Source organism: Peromyscus leucopus, chromosome 8a (genome assembly GCF_004664715.2).
Source record: "Peromyscus leucopus breed LL Stock chromosome 8a, UCI_PerLeu_2.1, whole genome shotgun sequence".
In the NCBI taxonomy this organism is placed as follows: Eukaryota; Metazoa; Chordata; class Mammalia; order Rodentia; family Cricetidae; genus Peromyscus; species Peromyscus leucopus.
The window spans coordinates 10,157,800-10,179,093 of record NC_051085.1 but is presented as its reverse complement, the minus strand read 5'-3'; the positions used below and the strand labels follow the sequence as shown (position 1 = coordinate 10,179,093).

Here is a 21,294-nt window from a genome sequence, read left to right as displayed (position 1 = left end):
GACAACTGGCAAAACGAGTGAGTGGAATCCATGAAAGAGGAGGCAAAGCTCGCTCGCTCTGCTAGTGTCCATCACGAGCGACGATGAAGCCACAGCTGTGACAATGTTTCCAGAACAGGAACAGTTGTAGTTTTCGATCTAGACATGGGCTGTCTGAGATGATTCATCATCACAGGGTCCCTTCTCCGATTCTGGTGGTGCACCAGGACATTAAACACTCATGTGCATCAATTGTCAATCTTCCTACAATTACTTTATTCCAAGACAGAAACTATCCACAGGAAGAAATAGCTATCTCTCTCATATTAATGGCAGTGACCCCATTATACTCTATTCAGAGAGAAATGTTTTTCCCTCTAATTTAAGTAAAGTGTGCTCAGTGGGGAAAGTAATAAATATATACTAAGTGTATTATATGTATATACATACATGCTATAGGTATAAGTGTATTTTCAAGGAGAAAAAAAATCACCTACAACCTATTTTCCAGGTTATCATGTTTATATTCTTACCAATTAAAATTTTAAAAGGACACAAATTATATTTAATTACACAAATAAAAGATCAAAATTAGCCCAAGACAGACAGACACACACACATACCCTAAACTTTGCAGGTGATTTCTAAGGTCATTGGTTACTCTCCACTACCTGATGAGAGAAGGCCTTATTGCTGAAGACATTGATAACTTATGTCATGGAATGTGAAGACACTGAACTGGTACCTAACTAGAAGCTTCACTCCTGTTCACTAGCTTTCACGGTGCTGAAGGCGATTTTCATACTATTGGAAGAGAAAGTAATCATCAACATCACCCAGCTACAAACCCTGAGACTTAGAACAGCAAAGTGCCTGCAAGATACACTGGTGTAATGGTGGCATGAATGTCATGGGAGTCACCAAGTCATCTGGTTGACTTTAAGGCCTACTCCATGAGATCAAACTCATACCTGGCACTGCTAAAGTGGCCACAGTCCCAAGACTAGATGATAAGTCAGGGGCCATGGGAAAATCCACTATTTTTATTTCGCTAAAGAAACACAGCAATGAAATGACTATTGATGACATATTGCTATACCCCAGTTTTGATGATTTTTTTCAGTCTATTCCAAATTTTAAAAAATCTGGCATTTCGCAAACAGTCAGCTATAAGTTTGGTTCCATGATAGCCAAAGTTGGATACAAAGTCAAAAAATGTCAAGATTTAAAGAATGGTAAGGATGAATAGCTTCATGGAGTCCCCTTCTGCTTTGTGTGTCAGTACAGAACACAGTGGGAGGTGAATGCAGATACAAGATTCTCTGGACAGTTTCCATCCTTGCCCTTGCAACAACTTAGTCTTCCTCTTCACTCCCCACCTCACTTAATGACAGCACCATTCTGTCAGAAGCCCCACGGTCTTCATCAACTTCCAACGCTTCCCCAACATTTAGTTTGATCCTAGATTCCCAACAGCGCAAACTGTTAGGTGGCAGCCTCTCTTCTATGACCTGCTCCGATCTCAATTTAGGACCACACACACACCCCCAAGGATCCCTCTTTTTAAGATGCTCCAAAGCAAAGGTTTCTTCTGCTTTTCACCACACTGAGCACACTGCTACCTAAACCACTTCTCTACTTTGACACTCTGCCTAAATTTGCCCTTTATGGGCGATTTCTTGGAGGACGGCTTCAAGGCCTGGTTGAGGTCGCAACATCTGCACTAAGCCTTCACATTTCTCAGTCATATCCCGGAGCCCACAAGGCTATTCTTTGTTCCTTTCATGAGCCTATGAGTTCCTCAAATACGGAAACTGGGTCTTCCTCATCTTAATACCAGTTGCAGCTCCTTATCCATCATGTATCAGCTTAATCCAGGTTTATTAACTGAATGAATGCTTTAGTAACTGAAATGATAAGATGATGACTTCCATGAAAAAAAAAATCTTTTAATTAATTTTCTAATTTATGAGCTATTTATGTCCCTCCTTTGTTGCAGGAAGATAAACTGCCTTTTGCTGGAGACTATGGCTCGGACTCAATTCGGAGTAACTAATTAGCAGCTAATACTCTCCAGACACTGACTTCTCTAAGTGGAGCCCAAGCCGGGCACTGGCAGTTACACAGGGGCTTGATTGGGATGCAGCCTCTCGGGTTGCAGCCCACTGGTCCTGCATCAGAATCTGCACTTTTGCCAGTGCATTAAGAGACACATGGGCACTGAAATTGAAGGAGTGCTGATGGACATATCCCACTCTCAAACTTCACGAACTTCACGGACCCTTTATACTTTTATAAATTAATGGAGAGACCAAGAGTTTATGTAGCTCCCTGCTTCTCAAAACTGTGGCTTCTGACACCCCTCCTCACCCCCACCAATAACTTTTTTTTTTTTCCGTCAGGTTTGTTTCCTGTTTGGAAAAGGGCAGAGTGTTGAATGTGGGAGCCCAGCTGGGAGACCGGCTCCCATATTTTACGACAGGGTACTCTTGAGCAGTGAGGGAATAAGAGATATTAGATAGAAGGATCGGGGGAGAGAGACAGATGGAAACACAGGATAGCCTCAGGAGGGCCTGGATCCTTATCCACTGGCCCCTTCTGTCTCTTCTAGAAGGCTATTTATAGGAATGCCAAGGGGTGGAACAAAAGACCTCCCCCCAGCACAGCCAAGTGCAGACCCTTTCCAATCACTTGGTAACCACACACGTGGTCACCACACACGTGGTCAAGCAATCCTCTAATGTAGCCCTGCTGGGTAAAGCAAGCTCAGATCTCACTAGGAAACCTTTGTGGGCCCCCACAGATGAAGGTGAAGGAGCATTTTGCAGTTTCAGGGTTAAAGACTTCCAGAGAAAGAACCCTGAAGGCCATCTAGTCTAAAGCTTCATTGTGCAGAGAAGAGACTGGAGAGACAAGATCAAGGCACTGTTCCACGTGAACTAGTTGGAAAATGAAAAGTGTCTCTGGCACTGTCTCTACCAGGCCCCCTCCTTCACACGGTTATCCATGCCTTCCAGGGAGAGTCATACTAAATTGTTTATAAGAGGCAGGTGAGAAAAGCCTGTGTTTGCACTCTGGTATTTTAGCGGTTGAGAGAGATTGCATCGCTCTGCCCTTGAACATTGCTACCCGTGGCTACTACAAATAGAACTGAAGCCTTGAAGGGGAATCCAAAGCATCCATCAAGTGACAAAGCGACAGAACTGAGAAACAGCCCGTTTTTGTACCTTAATGGTCACGTCAGGCATTAGAGATGGCCTGTGATCTCAGAATGTTTTCTTCTGGGCAGACCTGTTCCATCTGTGTAACAAGGACTCAAACAAATCTACCTCCAGTTTACAAGCATCCTTACAAATGTCTTGTGGTTCAGGTGCATGGTCGTTGTTTACCGCTCATTGTCTTTCCTGAGAAGGGCATTGTCCCCGAGTTCGGGCTCATTTTGGATGTGCATTGCCTTTATTTTCTCAAGTTGCTGGTTCATCATTGCATGTTTTCTCTCTTCCAATTAATTTCCCTACATATCTCCTGTGGGGTGGCTGAGCACATAACGCAGTTTTAAAGACTGTGTGGGAACTGTGTCAACACACTCTTGCCTGCCTATCAAACTTTATTTTTAAGAATTCTCACTGATCACACAGTCTAAGACAGACTCTAATTTCTTTTCTGCTGCATAATTATACTTCATATCCATACCTAATCCATACCAGTGGGCTAAATACTTGAGGAAGGTCCAGTCAGGATAGCTTGTTGCCCACATAGGACTCCTCCTGCTGGACTACTGCGTTGTCCTGAGGACCTACCTCACCCATGTTAATTGTGATACAGTGCTAAATAACCCAGTGTGTTAGGGAAGAGGGGCTAAGGCTGGGAACAGTTAGCTCAGTGTGGGCAGTGGAACGCAGGCAGAACCATGAGGGGAGAATTGGAAAGAACCTTCTGGGGATTTTGAAGCCTGCTACAGTCAAGGCAGAAGGAACAGCCTAGTTTATGCCAGTCTTCCTATTTGTTACTTTTATCACAAATGGAAAATTATGCAAGTCAACCTGCCTGCTATTTCTAATGTGTCGTTAACCACGATGCAAACCATTAGCAGAGGTCTTTCTCTTCCTTCTCCGTCATGTGCGCCACAGCCTGACATATGTGCCCTTCCAGGCCCGTAAATCCTTATTGGTTCTGCTGTCATGGTTAAGCACTATAGGAATATTATTTGTTTTCATTTAATATTCATTCCACATCAATAAGCTTAAGCATCCAGAACACCTAGAGTGTGGTAGTTCTAATTTTCCTTCTGAATCAAGATGGGTAACTGATGAGTCCCCTCTGCACGCAGACTCCATATAGAGTCCGCAGCCTGCCAGTGCACACACGGACCGGCAGGATGCACGCATCCACCTTCACCTCCACTTCTAGCTCCGGCTAGGACTAACATGGACGCTTTATGTTGCCACACACCATGTGTTCTGGCAGGCCTGATGCCCCTTTGTTTGAAGTAAGCCAGGGTGTTACATTTGCTGTCTGTGAAATTTCTTCGTTCTTCTCACTGTTCCTATTTTCCGTCCCACAGCACTGCCAGCGGAATACAACAGGGGAACACTGTGAGAAATGTCTGGATGGCTTTATTGGGGACTCCATCAGAGGCGCACCCCGACTCTGCCAGCCGTGCCCCTGTCCCTTGCCCCACCTGGCCAAGTAAGTCCTAAAGGCAGATGGCCTCTGCCTAGAATAATGACTATCCTCACAATTATTCTTTGGCTCTACAGAGAGTTCCAAGGTTTGTCCATAGCCAAAACTGAATGCTTCCAGTTGAGAAAAGTGTAAGAAAGCGCTCTGGCCTACAGACGCTTTTAGGGGGAGCTTAAGCACTTACAGGTACCAAATTTGGGGTTCCCTCAAGCACTCTTGTGTTTAATTATTTTCTATAATTATTCACAAAACTCAAAATAGCATTATGCTTATGGCTATCAGTTTATTTAAATGATACAATTGAGGAAGAGCCAAATGAGGTAACCTCTAAGGAAATATATGTAAATAAATTGTAGCTTGGAAATCTAATTGGTCTTAATAATAAAAACTCGGAGTCAGATAAACCTGGAATTGGATATTGGGAGTAAAAGCTGAAAGATCAGGGCAGCAGAGCAACCAGCTACTAGAAAGACTTCTTTCCTCTAGGAATCCTCAGACTGAAAGGGCCAAGCTCCTGTCTCCACCCCCACTTATCATTTCCTTTCTCCACTCAGCCATATCACTTCCTGTTTCCTCCTCCCAAGTGCTGGGATCCAAGGCATGAGATCCCAAGTGCTGGGATTAAAGGTTTGTGCCACCACTGCCTGGCCTCTAATGGCAGGCTCCGCACTCTGTTATCCAGGCAAGCTTTATTTGCTAGAGCACAAACAAAATACCACTACAATAAATAATGTATAAAAGACATGAATAATGTAGGAAGGAAATACAGGGGAACAGGAGGAGAAGGCTCAGAAATCCCACACCTGAACCCCTCTTCTCAAAGGTGTCTCTGTGTGGGAAGAACCCAGAAGCGCCTGAGCCCCACTGTTCCAGACTTCTCGCACAAGTTTCCTTTCAGGGGCATGATGATTGGCCATTGTAAACTGAGCTCAGAGGTTGGGTGCGGGGCATTGAATGTTCTTTAGCCATGGGAAGGTTTCCTCAAGTGACCACACCCACACTGAATCTATTAAAGGGTCCTTAAGTCTCCTCATTAGCATACTCAGGTACAGTATAAAAAGAGGCTTTTTATAAACCAAGAAAAAGATGTCTTTTCACTTGACAAATCCAAGAGTTATAGAAGCTCTTTACTAAAAATGGGAGGTCAGAGTGTAAATGTGTTTTTAAACAGAATCATCAACAGCATAGGTGTATTGAATAGAGTCACCAACCCACCTTCACATTTCTGTTGTGACACATAATACCTATGTGGTCTCAGACTGGTTACCTTGTCTCTATGCATTGTTCTCTGTGAGACTAGGTTCAAATTTTGGCTCCATCCCTTGGTTCTTTTACCGGCTCTGGACTCAGCTTTTTCCTTAGTAAGTAAATTAAAGTAAGGTATAAAGGCCCATAGTAGGCCTGTGAGACTGGACATGATAACATGTGTGGACCATGTGGATGGATGCCTTGAACACAAGAAAAAGCTGAAGTAGATATTGGCTTTATTAAACATAGAGGGTAGTAACTTTGCTAAAACTTGTGTGTTATTTACTATATGCCAGGAACTGTTGTTTTTAGAGACAGTATTTACATAATTGATAGTAATTGTGAAGAGTAAGTTAAATAGATGACTTAGAGAGCCCACGTATGGGCTGAGAAGATGGCTCAGTAGTGCATTCATGAGGACCAGGGTTTGGATCACAGGACCAATGTAAATGCTGGGCAGGTGTGGTAGCTTGCCTCGAAACCCCAGTGCTTGGATCACTGGAGCAATCTGGTTAGGTCAATTAGCTGGACTACTGAGTTCTGGGTTCAAGTGAGCAACCCTGCCTCAGTACATAAGACGGAGAGCAATCAAGACCCATCCAGGTCAACCTCTCACTTCTACACACTCAAACACGCGTATACACATATGAACACACCAAAAAGGGCCCAAATATCTGCCCCCTACACACACTGATAAAGCGATAAAGGAAGATGGCAGCCAGATGTCCCCTTACTTGTCTTCTTTGAGGAATCAACTGGTTTCAAATCTCACAATGTGCCAGCCAGTGAGCAAAATCAAAACTTCTAAAGTTGCATCTTTCAAAAACCACTAAGCTGTTTCGGACCTTTCTTAGTGATTTTTAGTGGCTGACAGTATTAGTAATGTGTGCAAGATTCGGTCCTGGAAGGGAGAGTGAAGAACACAAACACTAACCGTTGTGTTATTTTCACTCAAGAATGTCCTGATTCATGAACTTCCTGCCTCATCCGGGTATAGTCTTTAAATGCTCCTTAAAATTCTGTCCTCAAACATTAATCCTAACCCCCTCTAGAGAGACATTTTCCACCCTTGAATGTATTTACCACTGACTTCCTCATAACACGTTTCACTCATCTACCCATACAAAGATGTCATATACCGTCATCTGCTCAGAAAAGGAGTTAGAAGCTTTGAGCTTAGACAGTTCCTTTAGACATTACGTGAGTTAGGAAAGCCATCTTAAAAGGTTCCTTCCAATCGCGTCTTCATGCTTTTGCTCTTTTGCCTCATTTACATGGCCATTTTTCATCTCAATTATCAAACATTAATGTCTTAAGATATCAGACCTTTAAAATACCGTTCCCTACAAATGGAGGACCTTTGTCTACATGAAATCGGGCAAAATATCTCTTCAGCACTTGCCATATGCCAATATCACACTGATATTTCTCGCCAGCAGCGTATCTCTCCAGCAGCTGAGAGCCATGATTCACTGGGTCAAAGTACAGCAATTTTTATGCTCCTACAGCAAATGAGCCTTTCTCTTTTGAGACAGATTATCCCGGATTTTAGCTGAGCAAGAAGCAATGCTTCAGGCTGTTAGCCCCTTCTAATAAGAGAAGCAGAAATCGACCAGCTGGGTAATGAGTCTCCTGCCCTCAGCTCAGAAGCAGTTTCCAAGGACATCAAGATCCATGACTCCTGCCCATGCTCTGCACGTGAGAGGACGTATCCAGGGTCCAAGGCAGCAGCTAAGGGACCTCAGGAACACGTTCCCAAGTTGGACGCATACTCACAGAGACAAAAACTCACCATGTTCGCTGTGATACAGACATGATTAACAAAACCTGCAGAAAATTAAAACAAAGGCAAAATGATGCTACCCCTGAGTAAACAACATTTTGTTGGCGTGGGAAGAGGATCTGAGAGGCAGGCCTTCTCTGAGATGTTACAGTTTTCTCTGTAGTGGCCATGGTTCTGTTGTTGTGGAAAACTGGCTTCAAAAGGGCAGGGATGGGTTAGTTGGTGGTCACAGGACTGACAAGATTTGGCTGGATCCCCTAAAGGTCTAATCTTCGATCTGGTTTTATTATTGATTTAGTTAAGGAACTATCTTAAGCATTAATCAGATATATTACGAAAAGTCAAATGTCCCACTGCCATTTCCGGCTTTCAAAAACTATTCATATTGCTACTTTCTGTATATATATATAAAATAAGCATCAGTCTAAAGTAAGTATCGGACAACTTCTCAGGCAAGCACCTAATTTGGAATCTGAATTATACTGAAAAGCCATGGGTTGAATCAACCACCTATGATTGGGGTTGCCAGTTAATGACTGACAGCTCATCAGAAAACCAAGGAAGAGGAGGACCAGAGGTAACTGAGTGCTTAAGAGTGCTTGCTGCTCTTGCAGAGGCCTAGGATTCTGTTCCCAACACTCAGAAAACCACTGCTGCCTGTAACTCCAGCTCCAGGGGACTGACGCCCTCTCCAGGCCTCCTCAGGCACCCTCAAGCAGGGTCACAGGCACACACAAGACACATAACTAAAGTACAAGCAAATATTATTTTTAAGCAAGGAGATAATGCTTGAAACATCTAGGCAATAATTTTTTTTTAAATTTCTATTTCTTCTTAAACCTAAGGGTTTTCCCAAAGTAAATCCATCTTCCCACTTGCAAAGGGCACCACAGGAGTCAGAGTAGACTGGGAAAGGCATAAGGTTTTAATTTTCACATCCAATAATAGAGATTTCCCCGGTTTTAAAGCGTAAACTGTTAGTGCTAGTGAAAACAAAACTGAACATCCATGGCTGGTACTTCACTGCCTCAGAGCCTGCACCATGGAAACCAATCAATGGACCTGCCGTTGTTCCCAAGGGCTATTTGCATAGAGTCCACTTGTTTATTCTGGCCTGACCAGACATCCTCTGTGTCTACCAGCAGCTATGATAATCGCTCCAATTAAGGAAAATGGCATCTGTTTGAAACAGTAGGACATCAGATAAACACAGCGGACTCCAGACACCCCAGGCAGATGTTTCCTCTTTGAGCTATGGGCAGCCTGGATGGAACACCTTCAAAGAAAGATGCATGAGTATTTGTTCATTTTTTGGAAGGCAACAGGCAAGATTTCTTTAGGTCAGCTAAGGAATAAGAACAGGCAAAATAAAGGGTGAAATTCCAAGGAAATAGAATGTCATGGGGATGTTTTTGCCAAACTGCTGAGAAAATGAATCCTGACTGTGGCCTCTCATTGAGGAGCACATGCTGTTTTTTTTTGTTTTTTTTTTTTTACCGATTTTCTAACCACCTGTGAGGGAAGCAGACATACATATCCCTCTGCTTTTCTTCAGTCATCATTAGGGTGAAATGCTAACATATACAGGAAGATGAGAGCACTGATCTCTGATCGCACAATCCAGAAGCCCAAAGTAGTGTAAAAGTCACACACGTTACACCTACACTTCACACAACTGGTGTGTCAATGGGAAATTTGCCATACCTGAAAGTGTAACACTCCATTTTTTTTTCTGCCTCAATAAATTAGGATGGTATTTATTCTGCTGGACCAATATTTTTTATTATTATATTTCTATTTTATGTCCTAATTTTTACTAACTTAAGACATAAAGAAGCAAGAGGAAAAGGGAGGAAGAAGAAGAAAAAAGGAATTCCCATGGTGTGTGTGTGTGTGTGTGTGTGTGTATACACCATGGACCTTATTTCTTTATTGAGGACTTGTTTTTGGCTCTTTGATCTACTTCAGCCAGTCCCTCCACCCTTAGTCCAAATACTTAAGGTACACAGAAGGAAAGATTAAGGCTTTCTGGATTATCTCATTTAGGACTGGCTCGCTCATGATCTTTAAAAACAGAGGTTGAGTTCAGAAAAACTGTGAAGAAACATTCAATGTATACACTAAAAGTGGTGGAAATAGGAGAGAATTCTGTACAAGTCTAAAGTTACCAGTCAATTTTCTATTTCTGCCTTTTGGGCATATATTTTAGAATTGCACTTAAAAGGTAAATATTATATACACATATTTGAATACATTGGTATTATGTAATCAGTTGTGTTAGAAATACCTGCTGTTTCAGACAAAACTAATAAACCACCTCTATATAGAAATATGTAATGGTATACCTGGGAGATGGCCCCACATGGCTTGTGGTAGAGTCTGTTCTGAAGGGTAAGAATTTAATCACATTTGTTGGAGAGTAACCAGGTAGAAATGACCTAACAAAATTAAGTCAGCCTACAAATCAGTGGTAATGGAATGACGTCTAACATCTCTCATGATTCTAGCTTTGCAGAATCCTGCTACAGGAAAAACGGAGCTGTTCGGTGTATTTGTAAAGAAAACTATGCTGGGCCTAACTGTGAAAGGTAGGTAAATAAAAATTCTTCTTTTTTTTTTCTTTCATGGGGCCAGAGAAGGCTTTCTGTGTTTGTGTGCATCCGCTCCGCCATGTTTATCTTCAATGGGTTTTGAGATTGATGTATAAGTTGGGGGTGGAGAAATATTTTAGAACTCCAAGTTGGGTGTTGTCCTCAAATCTCATGTCCCAGTATAGCTATAATAGTATGTTCCCTTGGGGTCCAGACCAGCGTGGTATCTTGGGATAAACAGACAGGGAACGAAGAAATTGAATCTGGGTGTTGGGGGAGATTCTCCAGATGATTTTAGTAAGCTTCCCTCTCTCCAGCATAACAAACCAGTGCTATAATTCATATCTCTCCCACAAAGAGTAAGGCTCCCTGGGTAAACAGAAAGTGGGTCCTCCTATCTTGAATCCTCTATTGCTCATATGAGAAATGCACAAACCAGTTATTTAATTCACTCATCATTCCACCTCTTACAAAATAAAATTCACAAACCTGGGTGTTCTGAATCCCTGTTTGGTGTTTACACACAATGTTCTTTTTAGTTGCCCCATGGTTTGCTCAAGAAGCACCTCAGCAGCTCAGCATGCAGCGAGGCTTCCCGCTGAATGATTTCCTAGTAAGATATTTGCAATTCGTTCCCCCTAGGATGAAACGCCTTTAACTAAAGGAATATCGCAGAGAGGTCTTCATAACAGAGACACCATGAACACTGGCCTCGCCATTGAACTTAGGCAGCTCCAGGATGTTGTGATTCCATAAAGACAGCGAGGGAGGGGCCGGCGGTACTGGCCAAAACTTTAGTCTAGCAATATATCCACAGACTCCTCACCTCGTGGGCAGCGAATGCAGGCTAGCCCCTCTGCGGGACTCACAGACTCAGTCCGTGGCTCAAGAAATAAATCCTTAATTACAAAACATCTGTCTCCTAAGAAATATCCCTGCATCTCTCAGAGAGTTGTTCTGAAACGTAAAAGCAGTCTCAGCTGGTGGTAAAGAAAGCAGATCTCTACGTTGTTATACTGACTTTTTAAAAGTGCAAGATGTAAGTAATTCTTGCACCGGGTGAATGGAAGTTTTCCTTTCCATTAGCGTTATAGGGGGGGAAGTGAGTGCAAAGGACCCACATGGGGATTGGCAAAGGAAATCAGATGGGATGATTAATTAATGTTTGTGACACAATCATTATGCGTCCCCATATTTGGAAACACAAAAATATGAGGCACACAATTTACTCATTTTCTGGCTCTGTGGGAGGTCTGAGATAATTGTTTATCAGGCAAGGATGGAGGTTTTCCCCCTGTGTCTGAAGTTAAATTCTGTGTAGTCTGATGAGGACAGAGCATATTGCTAATGGATCTCCGCTGTCTGCTATAAGGAGTTAATGGCCCTGCTGACCAAGTACCAGGCTGGCACACATAAGACCTCTGTGGGGAAACAGGGGTTTCCACTCTGACACAGAACAGCATGCCCACTACAGCATGTGATTGCAGATAAATAAATAAAAAATTACCCTGTGTATATCAGAGGCTCATGTGATCTGCCATTACCCAGTGAGACAAGTCTTGATATGTTTGGGCTGCCCCTGGAAATATATGCTTTAGAAAGAACTCCAGGAGACTGTACAGTGGAGGGATTCTAAATCAGCTCACCACAGAGATACTTCAGCACAATGCAGTGTTTACTGCTGCATTGCTCACAGTAGCCAAGGTATGGAGCAAGCCAGAAGCTCTATCAACAGATAAGCAGATAAGGAAACATACATATATGCAATGGAATTTTATTCAGCTCATAAGTAGAATTAAATTATGACATTCGCAGGGGTGGATGAAGCTGGATAGAGGAGGTTATGTTTAGCAAAGTAAGCCAGACTCTTGAAAGAGTCCGGTTGTGAGCTAACCTGTGGGTGCTGAGAATAAAACCCAGGTCCTCTGCAAAGACAGCCAGAGCTCCTAGCCACGGAGCCATCTCTCCAGCCTTCTGATTTCTTTTAGTTTTGTTTGTATTCTGTTTGAAATTCTGTTCTGGTTTTTCTTTTCGGAAAACCCATAGAGCCATAAAACACATAAAAGTCATAGGTGTGAGGAGTCTCCACCTAATTTTATGTTTGAAATTCTAAGATCATTTAAATGAACACTAGAGGGTACAGTCTTGTGTAAATATTTGTTTTTTAAAATGGAGTCACACTATATATGAGTTGAAAGGTCTGAAACATAAAATATGTTTTGCTTGGTCTGTCTCCTACCCTACTAAGTAATATAAATCAATTGCAGCCATTAACCTTGTCATCGCATTTACGTCCACGACTTCAGTTGGCCTGGGCTCCCGCCTGCCTCTTTTTCCTAAAGTACCCCTCCTACCTGTTGGACTTGCCAGTCCTCAGGTCCACCAGATCAACCAAAGATCTTCAATAACTGATGATAATTAAGTACTTTCTGTATGTCGGGCACTTTATACATACTTTACATACAGCAATGGATTTAAGCGTCAAATACAATACTATGGGCTATCATTTTAGCCTTATTTACAAGAGGAAGAAACTGAGACACAAAAAATTAAGTCACAGTTTTTCTAATCTCTGCTAAGACACTGTGAGCTCACCTACAGAAACAGTCTCTTACTGTCCACTCTTCTCATATCATATTATCTGGCATACTATTGGTACCTGGCTATATATTTTTAAGTAATACATTTTTAACAACAACAGCAACAACAAAAGCAGTAATCTAATGTTCATCTAAAGACAGGAACAATGCCATTTGAAAAGTCAATCCTTTGTTGCATCATTATACCCTACACCTCCCATCCCCATCCTAGGAAAATGGAAAGGAGTGAGCTAGAATTAGTTAAATCAGATCAAGGCTTTCTTGTTAAGTTGAAGCTATAAATGGAAGTTGGCTGCTGATGTGTGTGATTAGAAAATTCACAACCTGCTGGGGATATAGTTATTTCTTGTTTGTTTGTTTGTTTGTTTTTCACTCTTTACTCTTTTTACTCTTTATGGTGGGGCACCACCCAGCTCCCCAACAAACACATGGAGACTTATTCTTACTTATAAGTGCCTGACCTTAGCTTGGCTAGTTCCTAGCCAGCTTTTCTTAACTTAAATTACCCTGTCTGCCTTTTGTCTCTGGGCTCTGTTCCTGTATACCTTTTCTTTCCTTCTTATTCTGTGTCTGGCAGGGTGGCTGGCCCCTGGCATCCTCCTCTCCTTCTTTTCTCAATCCTCTTCTCTTCTCTTTTTCTTCTTCTATTTATTCTCTTTGAGTGCCAGCCCTGCCTATCCCTCTCCTGCCTAGCTATTGACCATTCAGCTTTTTATTAAAGCAATTAGGTATTTTTGGCAGGCACAGTAACACAGCTTCACAGAGCTAAACAAATGTACCATGAAAGAATGCAACACATCTTTGCATCATTAAACAAATATTCCATAGCATAAAAGAATGCAACACATCTTAAATTAATATTCCACAAGATGGGAAAGATTTGCTTTTCTCATTCCTATCCAGTATGGCCTTCAGTTCACAAGAGGTACACTTGAAAGATGTGGAACCTGACGTTCAGAGTCATGAGGAGATTTAATCTAAGCTTCTAAGGATGGCTACTGATAGGTCCAACATCAAAATCCAGAGCCCTTGTTCTTCATGAAGTTTTTCAGATTGCAGACTTACATGGTCCCAGTGCTTCTGCCTCAGTGGTCCACATTGCCTCTTATCACATACTTCCACCTTTTTAATTTTCTGGCAGGATAAGGACCATACTAAGACCTTATGAAGCTTTGCCATGTGGGTGCTGTTGCTAAAGGATCCGAGGAGAATGGAGGAAGCCAAAACATAGCCATAGTGACCTTAGTACCCTAAAGTGTGAGGTAGGAAAAGGACTCCAGCAAAGAGACACAGTCAGAGTGCACAGTGTCATCAGAGATGTTGATGATGACGGTGGTGATGAACGTGATGATACTGATGATGATGATGGGCTTAGAGATGAAAAATAAATAAAAGAACAGTAAAGAAGACCGGTAGAGCACTAACAGTTACTGTCATTTTTGATGATGCAGACATTTGGCCTAATTCCCTCTAAAAGGCACCAAGTCTTTGAACAAGCAGTCAGCGCTATCATTTCCATAAGATTTGTCTGGACCCTGTTCTCTGCCTTGCCTCTGGCCTTTTGACTTCTAACCTTGAACAGCCTCTTCTCTTTCCCTAGCCTTATTTCTCAATCTTGGATAAACAAGAGAAGCACATTTAAATGACACCTCCTCTCTAATGTGCCTTCTCTCTCTTGAAATACCTTCTTATTTACCTCCCTGCCAAAGATGACTACAGTATGACCCTTCCAAAAAAATTTCTGAGCCACCCAAGCAAGGACTTTTGGATTCCTCAAAAAAAGGCTTTCAGTGACAGCTGTGTGACCCCTGGGGGAGAAGCTGAAGAGGAAGGAGAGAAAACGATAGCTACCAGTCAAAACGGCTTCTTGTTGCTGTTGTTGTTGTTAAGGCCAGGCACAGTGACACATGTCTGCAATTCTAGCATCTGGGAGCGGAAAGAAGGGAGAATCAGGAGGTTGAGGTCATCCTTGGCTACTTAGCAAGTTTAAGGTCAACCTTGGCTACATAGCAAGTTCAAGGTCAGCCTAGGCTACATAAGACACTGTCTCAAAAAACAACAAAAATTGTTTTGTTAAATGCAAGATGGCTAAACTATCTTTTATGCATTGAATGGACTATCAGTTTATCCATGCTGGCTTCCTTAACTATAAATGTGGGATTTTGAAGGGGACAATAAATTAGGGAACATTTGTATGCTAGCTCTGTAAAGTCCATAGGGCCGAAAGTTCAGATTGTAAGTCCAGAGTTGACTCTAAACCTACCACCAAAAGATGGTCTTGAAACTCAGAGGTTTCCATTGTGATCAAGACTCCTGGCACAAGCCTTTAATCCCAGCACTCGGGAGGCAGAGGCAGGTGGATCTCTGTGAGTTCAAGGCCAGCCTGGTCTCCAAATCCAGTTCCAGGAAAGGCACAAAGCTACACAGAGAAACCCTGTCTCGAAAAACCAAAAAAATAAAAACAAAACAAACAAACAAACAAAAAAACAAGACTCCAATTTACAGGATACACAACTTTGTTTTCCCGTGTGTGTGTGTGTGTGTGTGTGTGTGTGTGTGTGTGTGTGTGTATACACCACATGTATGTATGTGCATGTGGAGGCCAAGTGTTTTCCTCAATCATTCTCTACTTTATGTTTTTGAGATAGAGTCTCTCACTGAAGTTGGATTTTGCGAATTCAGCTACACTAGCTGGCCAGGGAGCTCCAAGAATCTACCCATCTCCATCCCCTGTGCCGGGATTACACGCATGTTCTTTAATTTATGTGCATTCTGAAAATTAAACTCAGGTCTCCAGTTTGCACAACAAGCATTTTATCAACTGAGTCATCTCCAGGTCCCCATTGATCTTCCCATTATGTCAGGCCAGGAGGCAACCTATAGTGATGGAATGGAATCCATGGAGAAAACAAAGAAACTAGCATCTGGCCTCCAGGAGGCAAGCAAGTCCTTTCACCCAAGACCTCAAGATTCCCAGCTGCAGACTGAAGTAGATCTGAGTCCAGTTTCAATAACCAACAAGTCTAATATTTTCAGTTTGGCGAACTGCAGCAAAGAATAGAAATTTAATCCAGCCACACGCTCCACCGTGAATAATTTATGCTGGCCGGAAGACCAAAGGCCCTAGAAATCTGAGGCCCAAAGATGTAAGAAATTATGAATAACAAAACTCATTGGACATTTCCTCTTGGGGTGTTTCTTTGTGGCGAGTGTAGAGCTTACGTTCGTCCTCGTCTTTTTCATTGACTTGTAGACCACATTATATTCTATTTAATTCATTTCCTGTTCTTTCAGAACAGGAGCTGCATTTTTCCTCTTCCTGCCCACCCCCCACCATGCCTTACATAAAGTGGACATGAATTGTCCCTCTGTTGAATGAATTTATTTATTCATTCATAGCAGCAGCAGCAGTGTGGTACAGGGTAGAGCAGGGGAAAGCACATCAGGGTTGGAAGGTCTGGGCCTTGAACCGTGACCTCCTGGGTGATCCTGGAAAGCGGAAGCAGCTAGCCTCAGAATGTCAAGTGTAAGTGGTCTTCCTTCCAGCTGTCAGTGGGAACTGAAAGAGCTAACAGGGCAGCTCTGAGACACAAGCAAAGGATGAAAAGACTGACAGACGCCAACATCGCAGCTCCCCCGAAAGACAGACATCACATCATGAAAAGGCCGAGAGCCTGTGCACCGTGTGTTGGACAGTAATGTGGTTAGAGGGCCCCGGAATGACATGCGATTTGGTTGCTCTCCTTGATCTGTTTTCCAAATGTTCTGAACCATGGTTCTCTTGCCTCAAGGGGAAGACGTTTTAGGTGTGGTATCTTATCATTGCCCTGATGTTGACCTCTGGAAAGTCCTCCCTACTGTCCACTCCTGAGCCCATCTCCCCAAATCTGTGCCGCACCCCTCTTCGGTCTCTGTTCCAATCTGAGAGCGGCCAGCTCCACTTTGTCCCTTTCACCACACTCAGAATCCTCCACTAGATTTCTCTTTAGTTTCCCCTTTCCCATGAGAACTGATTCCTCTGCCTGACCTTCAGCTCCGCTGAGGAGTGGCCGAATGTCTCTTCTGGGCCCTTCCACGCTGCCTTCAGCTCCTCTTTGCCCATCTTCCATGCTCTAGGCCCCACAGCAAAGGACAGTCCACGGTCACCCAGCCAACACATGTGGTTTAACCTTGGCATTCTCTGCTAATCTCTAAAAATGCAATGCTGCAGCAAAATCCAAATTCCGACTTTTTCCTTCCAAAATAAGGTCTGCCGGCCCAAGTCCTCTGTTCCCTGACGGCTAACAGCCTGGTAACAAATGATTGGTGGCTTTGAGCAGGTGTCCCCTTATGTGGGGCCAGCGGTCCTCACTCTCAAAACAGGGTCACTTTGGGAAAGAAGAAGGTATTTCTGCCTGCAGACAGAGGAAACCTCATCGGCGTACACAGCATGGCTCATGAGTGATGGCTGAAGAGATGTTGGGTCTCCACCTCTGCTCACTGGGTGTCCTCCTAAAAGGCTGCTATGATATAGACACTGGCTCTTCTCCCCACCCCTTGTAGATGTAGATGGGCACCTAGTCTCTGTTAGTTCATATACTAAAGTACCTAGAACAGCAATCTGGGTTCTACTCAGCCTTATACTATTAATTCGTCTCATTACTGGACATTTAGCAAATGTGACCCTACTTATCACATGCCACCTATGCTCACCAGTCCCCAAGATTATCAACAATGCTCTAACACTAATTTAAACAAGATACTTGTGCACCTGAGCCTGAATAATCTACAACACACTGAGAAGTGCCCCCCACCCCCGCCGCCGCCAAAAAAAAAAAAAAAACCTATAAAGGGGGAGAAATGAGATGAAAGATAATGCCTACCCATAATCTTAGTAGTTGACAGACTGAGAGAGAAAAATAGATTATGAGTTCAAGACCAGCCTGGGATATATGGGGACACAGAATTAAAATAAACATGAAAACAATAAGTAACAATTTTTTTTTAGAAGTCTGGTCATATTAATAATTTTGAAAAAATTGGAACGAATTCTGGGTGGGCATCTATAAATTTTCACTATGTATTTCTTCTATGTAGGAAAGATTTTTCTTAAACAATGAAATAACTCTGGACGCTAAATAGTTGGCATGTTTAACACCTTTCAGATGTGCTCCTGGTTACTATGGAAACCCTTTACTCATTGGAAGCACCTGTAAGAAATGTGACTGCAGTGGAAATTCGGATCCCAACCTAATCTTTGAAGACTGCGATGAAATCACTGGCCAGTGCAGGAACTGCTTACGGAATACCACGGGATTCAAGTGTGAGCGCTGTGCTCCTGGCTACTACGGCGATGCCAGGACTGCCAAAAACTGTGCAGGTACACATCCTAAAACCCTCAGCCAGCTGTGTGGCCAGCACTGCTCTCCATGGCAACTGAATTTAGATGAAGAATTTGTGGTGAGGGAATATTGCCAGTGTCCCCCTGAGTTTATCTAGCGCAGTGGTTCTCAACCTCCCTACTGCTGCGACCCTTTAAAACAGTTCCTCATGTTGTGGTGACCCCCAACCATAAAATTTTTTTTGTTACTACTTCATAACCATAATTTTGCTACTGCGATGGATTGTAATGTAGATATCCGGTATGCAGGAGAGCTGCTATGCAATGGGACCCATAGTTTGAGAACTGCTGGTCTAGAGCAACAAACAGAATGTACATCAAAATGTACCAAAGTTAGACATTTTCATCAAGGCAACCAATGAACCTTAGCTTGTGGGTGGAGTGAAGCAAGCAGCATCAACTTGAATAATTTCTCTCTTATTGTGTTCATATTTATGATTTTGATTGAAGAAATGAGCTATGTCATGATGAGTTACCTATATTGACCAAGGAGTGAATGCTATCCGATATTGGCTCAAGTGAGTTATTTTGTTCTGGAAGCTGTGCCGTCTTTCAGTTATGCTTAATAAGATTAACGTTCCAGATAAGTAAATTCACAAAGCACAGACACAGTTTAACCACACAGGGTCCTCTACCTTTCCTCAGATCCTCAGAGTCAGTGCTTCTAATCTAATGTTAGCCTTCGGTTCGCACTTCTCATCCTTAATTTGTCCAGCACATTTGCCACATAGAATGTGAGGTGAGCTGCTCTCCTCCAGGAGGAAGGGCTCAAACTGAGTGCTCTCCCTAAGAGACTTTTGGGAAGGAGGGAAGAGAAGCAGGGATTGGGCGCTTACAGCATGCATTCTGGGAAATCAACCGGTTGAAAGGGTCATTTGAAAGACTTACAAAGGGAAGAGTTTAATGTTGAGAAGAGCGCACCTGTGATCTGACCACAATGAAAATAAACATACCTACAGAAAAAGAAATGCCTCCAGAGCCACAGTATTGAAAACAAGGACAGGCAGAAGGAAGACTGTCCAGTCAGGTGGGTCGGGCATTAGAAGTGTGGTGGGAAAATAAAACCTTAGAAATGGCATCATTCTTCTCAAAGCACTAGCTAAACCTATGTTTAAACAACGAAGATGCAGACGCTCCTAGATGACATGGCGTGGGAAGCAGCAGAGCATGACTTGGAAGTAGGGTTTAATAAGTCTGCCTTTTGTGGAGCATCACACAGCGGAAGTATAATAAGCCGTGCGCCCCTTGGAGCTCATCCTCTGTGGTTATTCTGCGAGGGAAAACTCACAACTCTTCCAGCTTATGGCTGGCTAGCTGGCAGAGATAGCTTAGGAATTTTTAAAATATTACAAATTTACTTCCGCATAATAACTCCGAGGGGATCAGAACGTAAATTGGTCTAATCCCCGTCACTGCCTCCTCTCCACCCCCGGGGCAAAACAAAAACAACAACAAGAAAAAAACTAGTGGAAAATTAGAAGTCTGAAAAGATTGGATTTTCTTTTTGTTTTTCAAAAGGCATTGCTGAAAGTCATCAGTGGATGGATGATGAGCTCTCAAGCCTTTTAAATTCATGTAAATATGTTCCCAGTTCTTTCCCTGGCATGGTTCCTAGCATCCCCCTGACACCTCCCATTTGGAGTTTGGAATCAGTCTTGCCAAGGGTCAAATGCTTGGGAGCCAAGAATTGCTCCTGGGCCTCCTCACTCTCTCCTCTGGAGCTATTCCCTCACACCTGGCAGGGACCAACCCACCCCGCTGCTGTTGGATTAACTGGAAACTCTCTCTGATGAAAGGATGGCTTTCAATTTCAAGTTGAATGCTGAGCTCTGTGGTTGTTGTTTCCTTGGGAAAATTTCCTGGGCCTTTCTGGACTAAACATATGTTGAGTTATGATAGAATCCTAAAGAGTTGGGAGAAGAATCCTAGGGAGTGAGATTGTTTTGCTTTGGGGTCATTTTTGAACATCCCACTTGCCTTCGCTGAACTGATGGAAGAGCATTATCCTGATATCACAGACTCCATACTCATAAGGATGAGTACGATTAATCCCCATTGAAGGATTTCACAGCAGTAGCCGGTATTTGTGGAAACCATGGAAATCCTGCCCTGTGTTAAGCATTAGACGATGACTCCTTACTCTCTTGTTTTTGTTCCCCACAGTGTGCAATTGTGGGGGCGGCCCCTGTGACAGCGTAACGGGAGAGTGCTTGGAAGAAGGATTTGAACTCCCTACAGGCATGGACTGCCCAACTATAAGTAAAAATAACAGTACTTGAATGACTGACCCCCTTTCTCTAATGCACTGCAGATAGTGAGTTAAGAAGAGTCATTTGCAGTTAAAAAAAAATTTCAAAAAAATGGAAGAAAATAATTGAGCCCCCACAAATGATCCTTTGGACCTCCACATACACACTGAGGCACACATGCACACACACATATCATACACACAGACATACATACACACACACACACACACACACACACACACACAAAGTATGTAATAAATGTAGTAAAAAGAAATGTAAAGATGAATGTGATACCACTTTCCCTGAAAATGTTTCACTCTCAGCCCTGGATTTACGGCTGTATTCACTCCAGGGTAATGGACCCTGTACAAAGGTCCCTGGTGGTCTTGCTCTCATTCGGCAGTGAGGCAGTTTTGCTGACATCACTCCACTTTAGACATCTTACTTAGCTTGTCTTCACACTCAGCTTCATGCTCCCAGGACAGAGCTCCTCCTGCATCGTCTGAGCATCCTCAGATCATGGGACAGACAATGCTTCACCACACCTGTAGACGAAGAAACACGAGGAGGCCTAAGTTGCTTTCCCCAACTCACTCCAAATCTGGGGTGTGACCAGAAATAATGTGATAAAGTTATTACAAAGCAGAGTTGCTTGCTTTTACTTTCCTGGATTGCTTTGTCAACTCGTGAGCAACAAAGCTTTTGTCTTAAAGAATATTCAAACACTATGCATCCCTTCCCCCAAACAAAAGTACATTGATCCCAAAGTCCTGGTGAGCAG

General features: G+C 42.9%; 1 protein-coding gene across 2 annotated transcripts in view; it reads left to right on the top strand.

Annotated features, from left to right (window-relative positions):
- Lama4 (laminin subunit alpha 4) overlaps window positions 1–21,294 on the top strand; it is a 148,385-nt gene that overhangs the window by 39,927 nt on the left and 87,164 nt on the right. The window contains exons 3-6 of one of the 2 annotated variants that reach the window (XM_028874826.1): window positions 4,544–4,668; window positions 10,201–10,281; window positions 18,029–18,243; window positions 20,428–20,502. In XM_028874826.1, coding sequence (XP_028730659.1) covers window positions 4,544–4,668; window positions 10,201–10,281; window positions 18,029–18,243; window positions 20,428–20,502 — 496 coding nt within the window. Of the gene's footprint in view, window positions 1–4,543; window positions 4,669–10,200; window positions 10,282–18,028; window positions 18,244–20,427; window positions 20,524–21,294 lie in introns of both variants that reach the window. The other variant, XM_028874825.2, reaches the window with a different exon arrangement.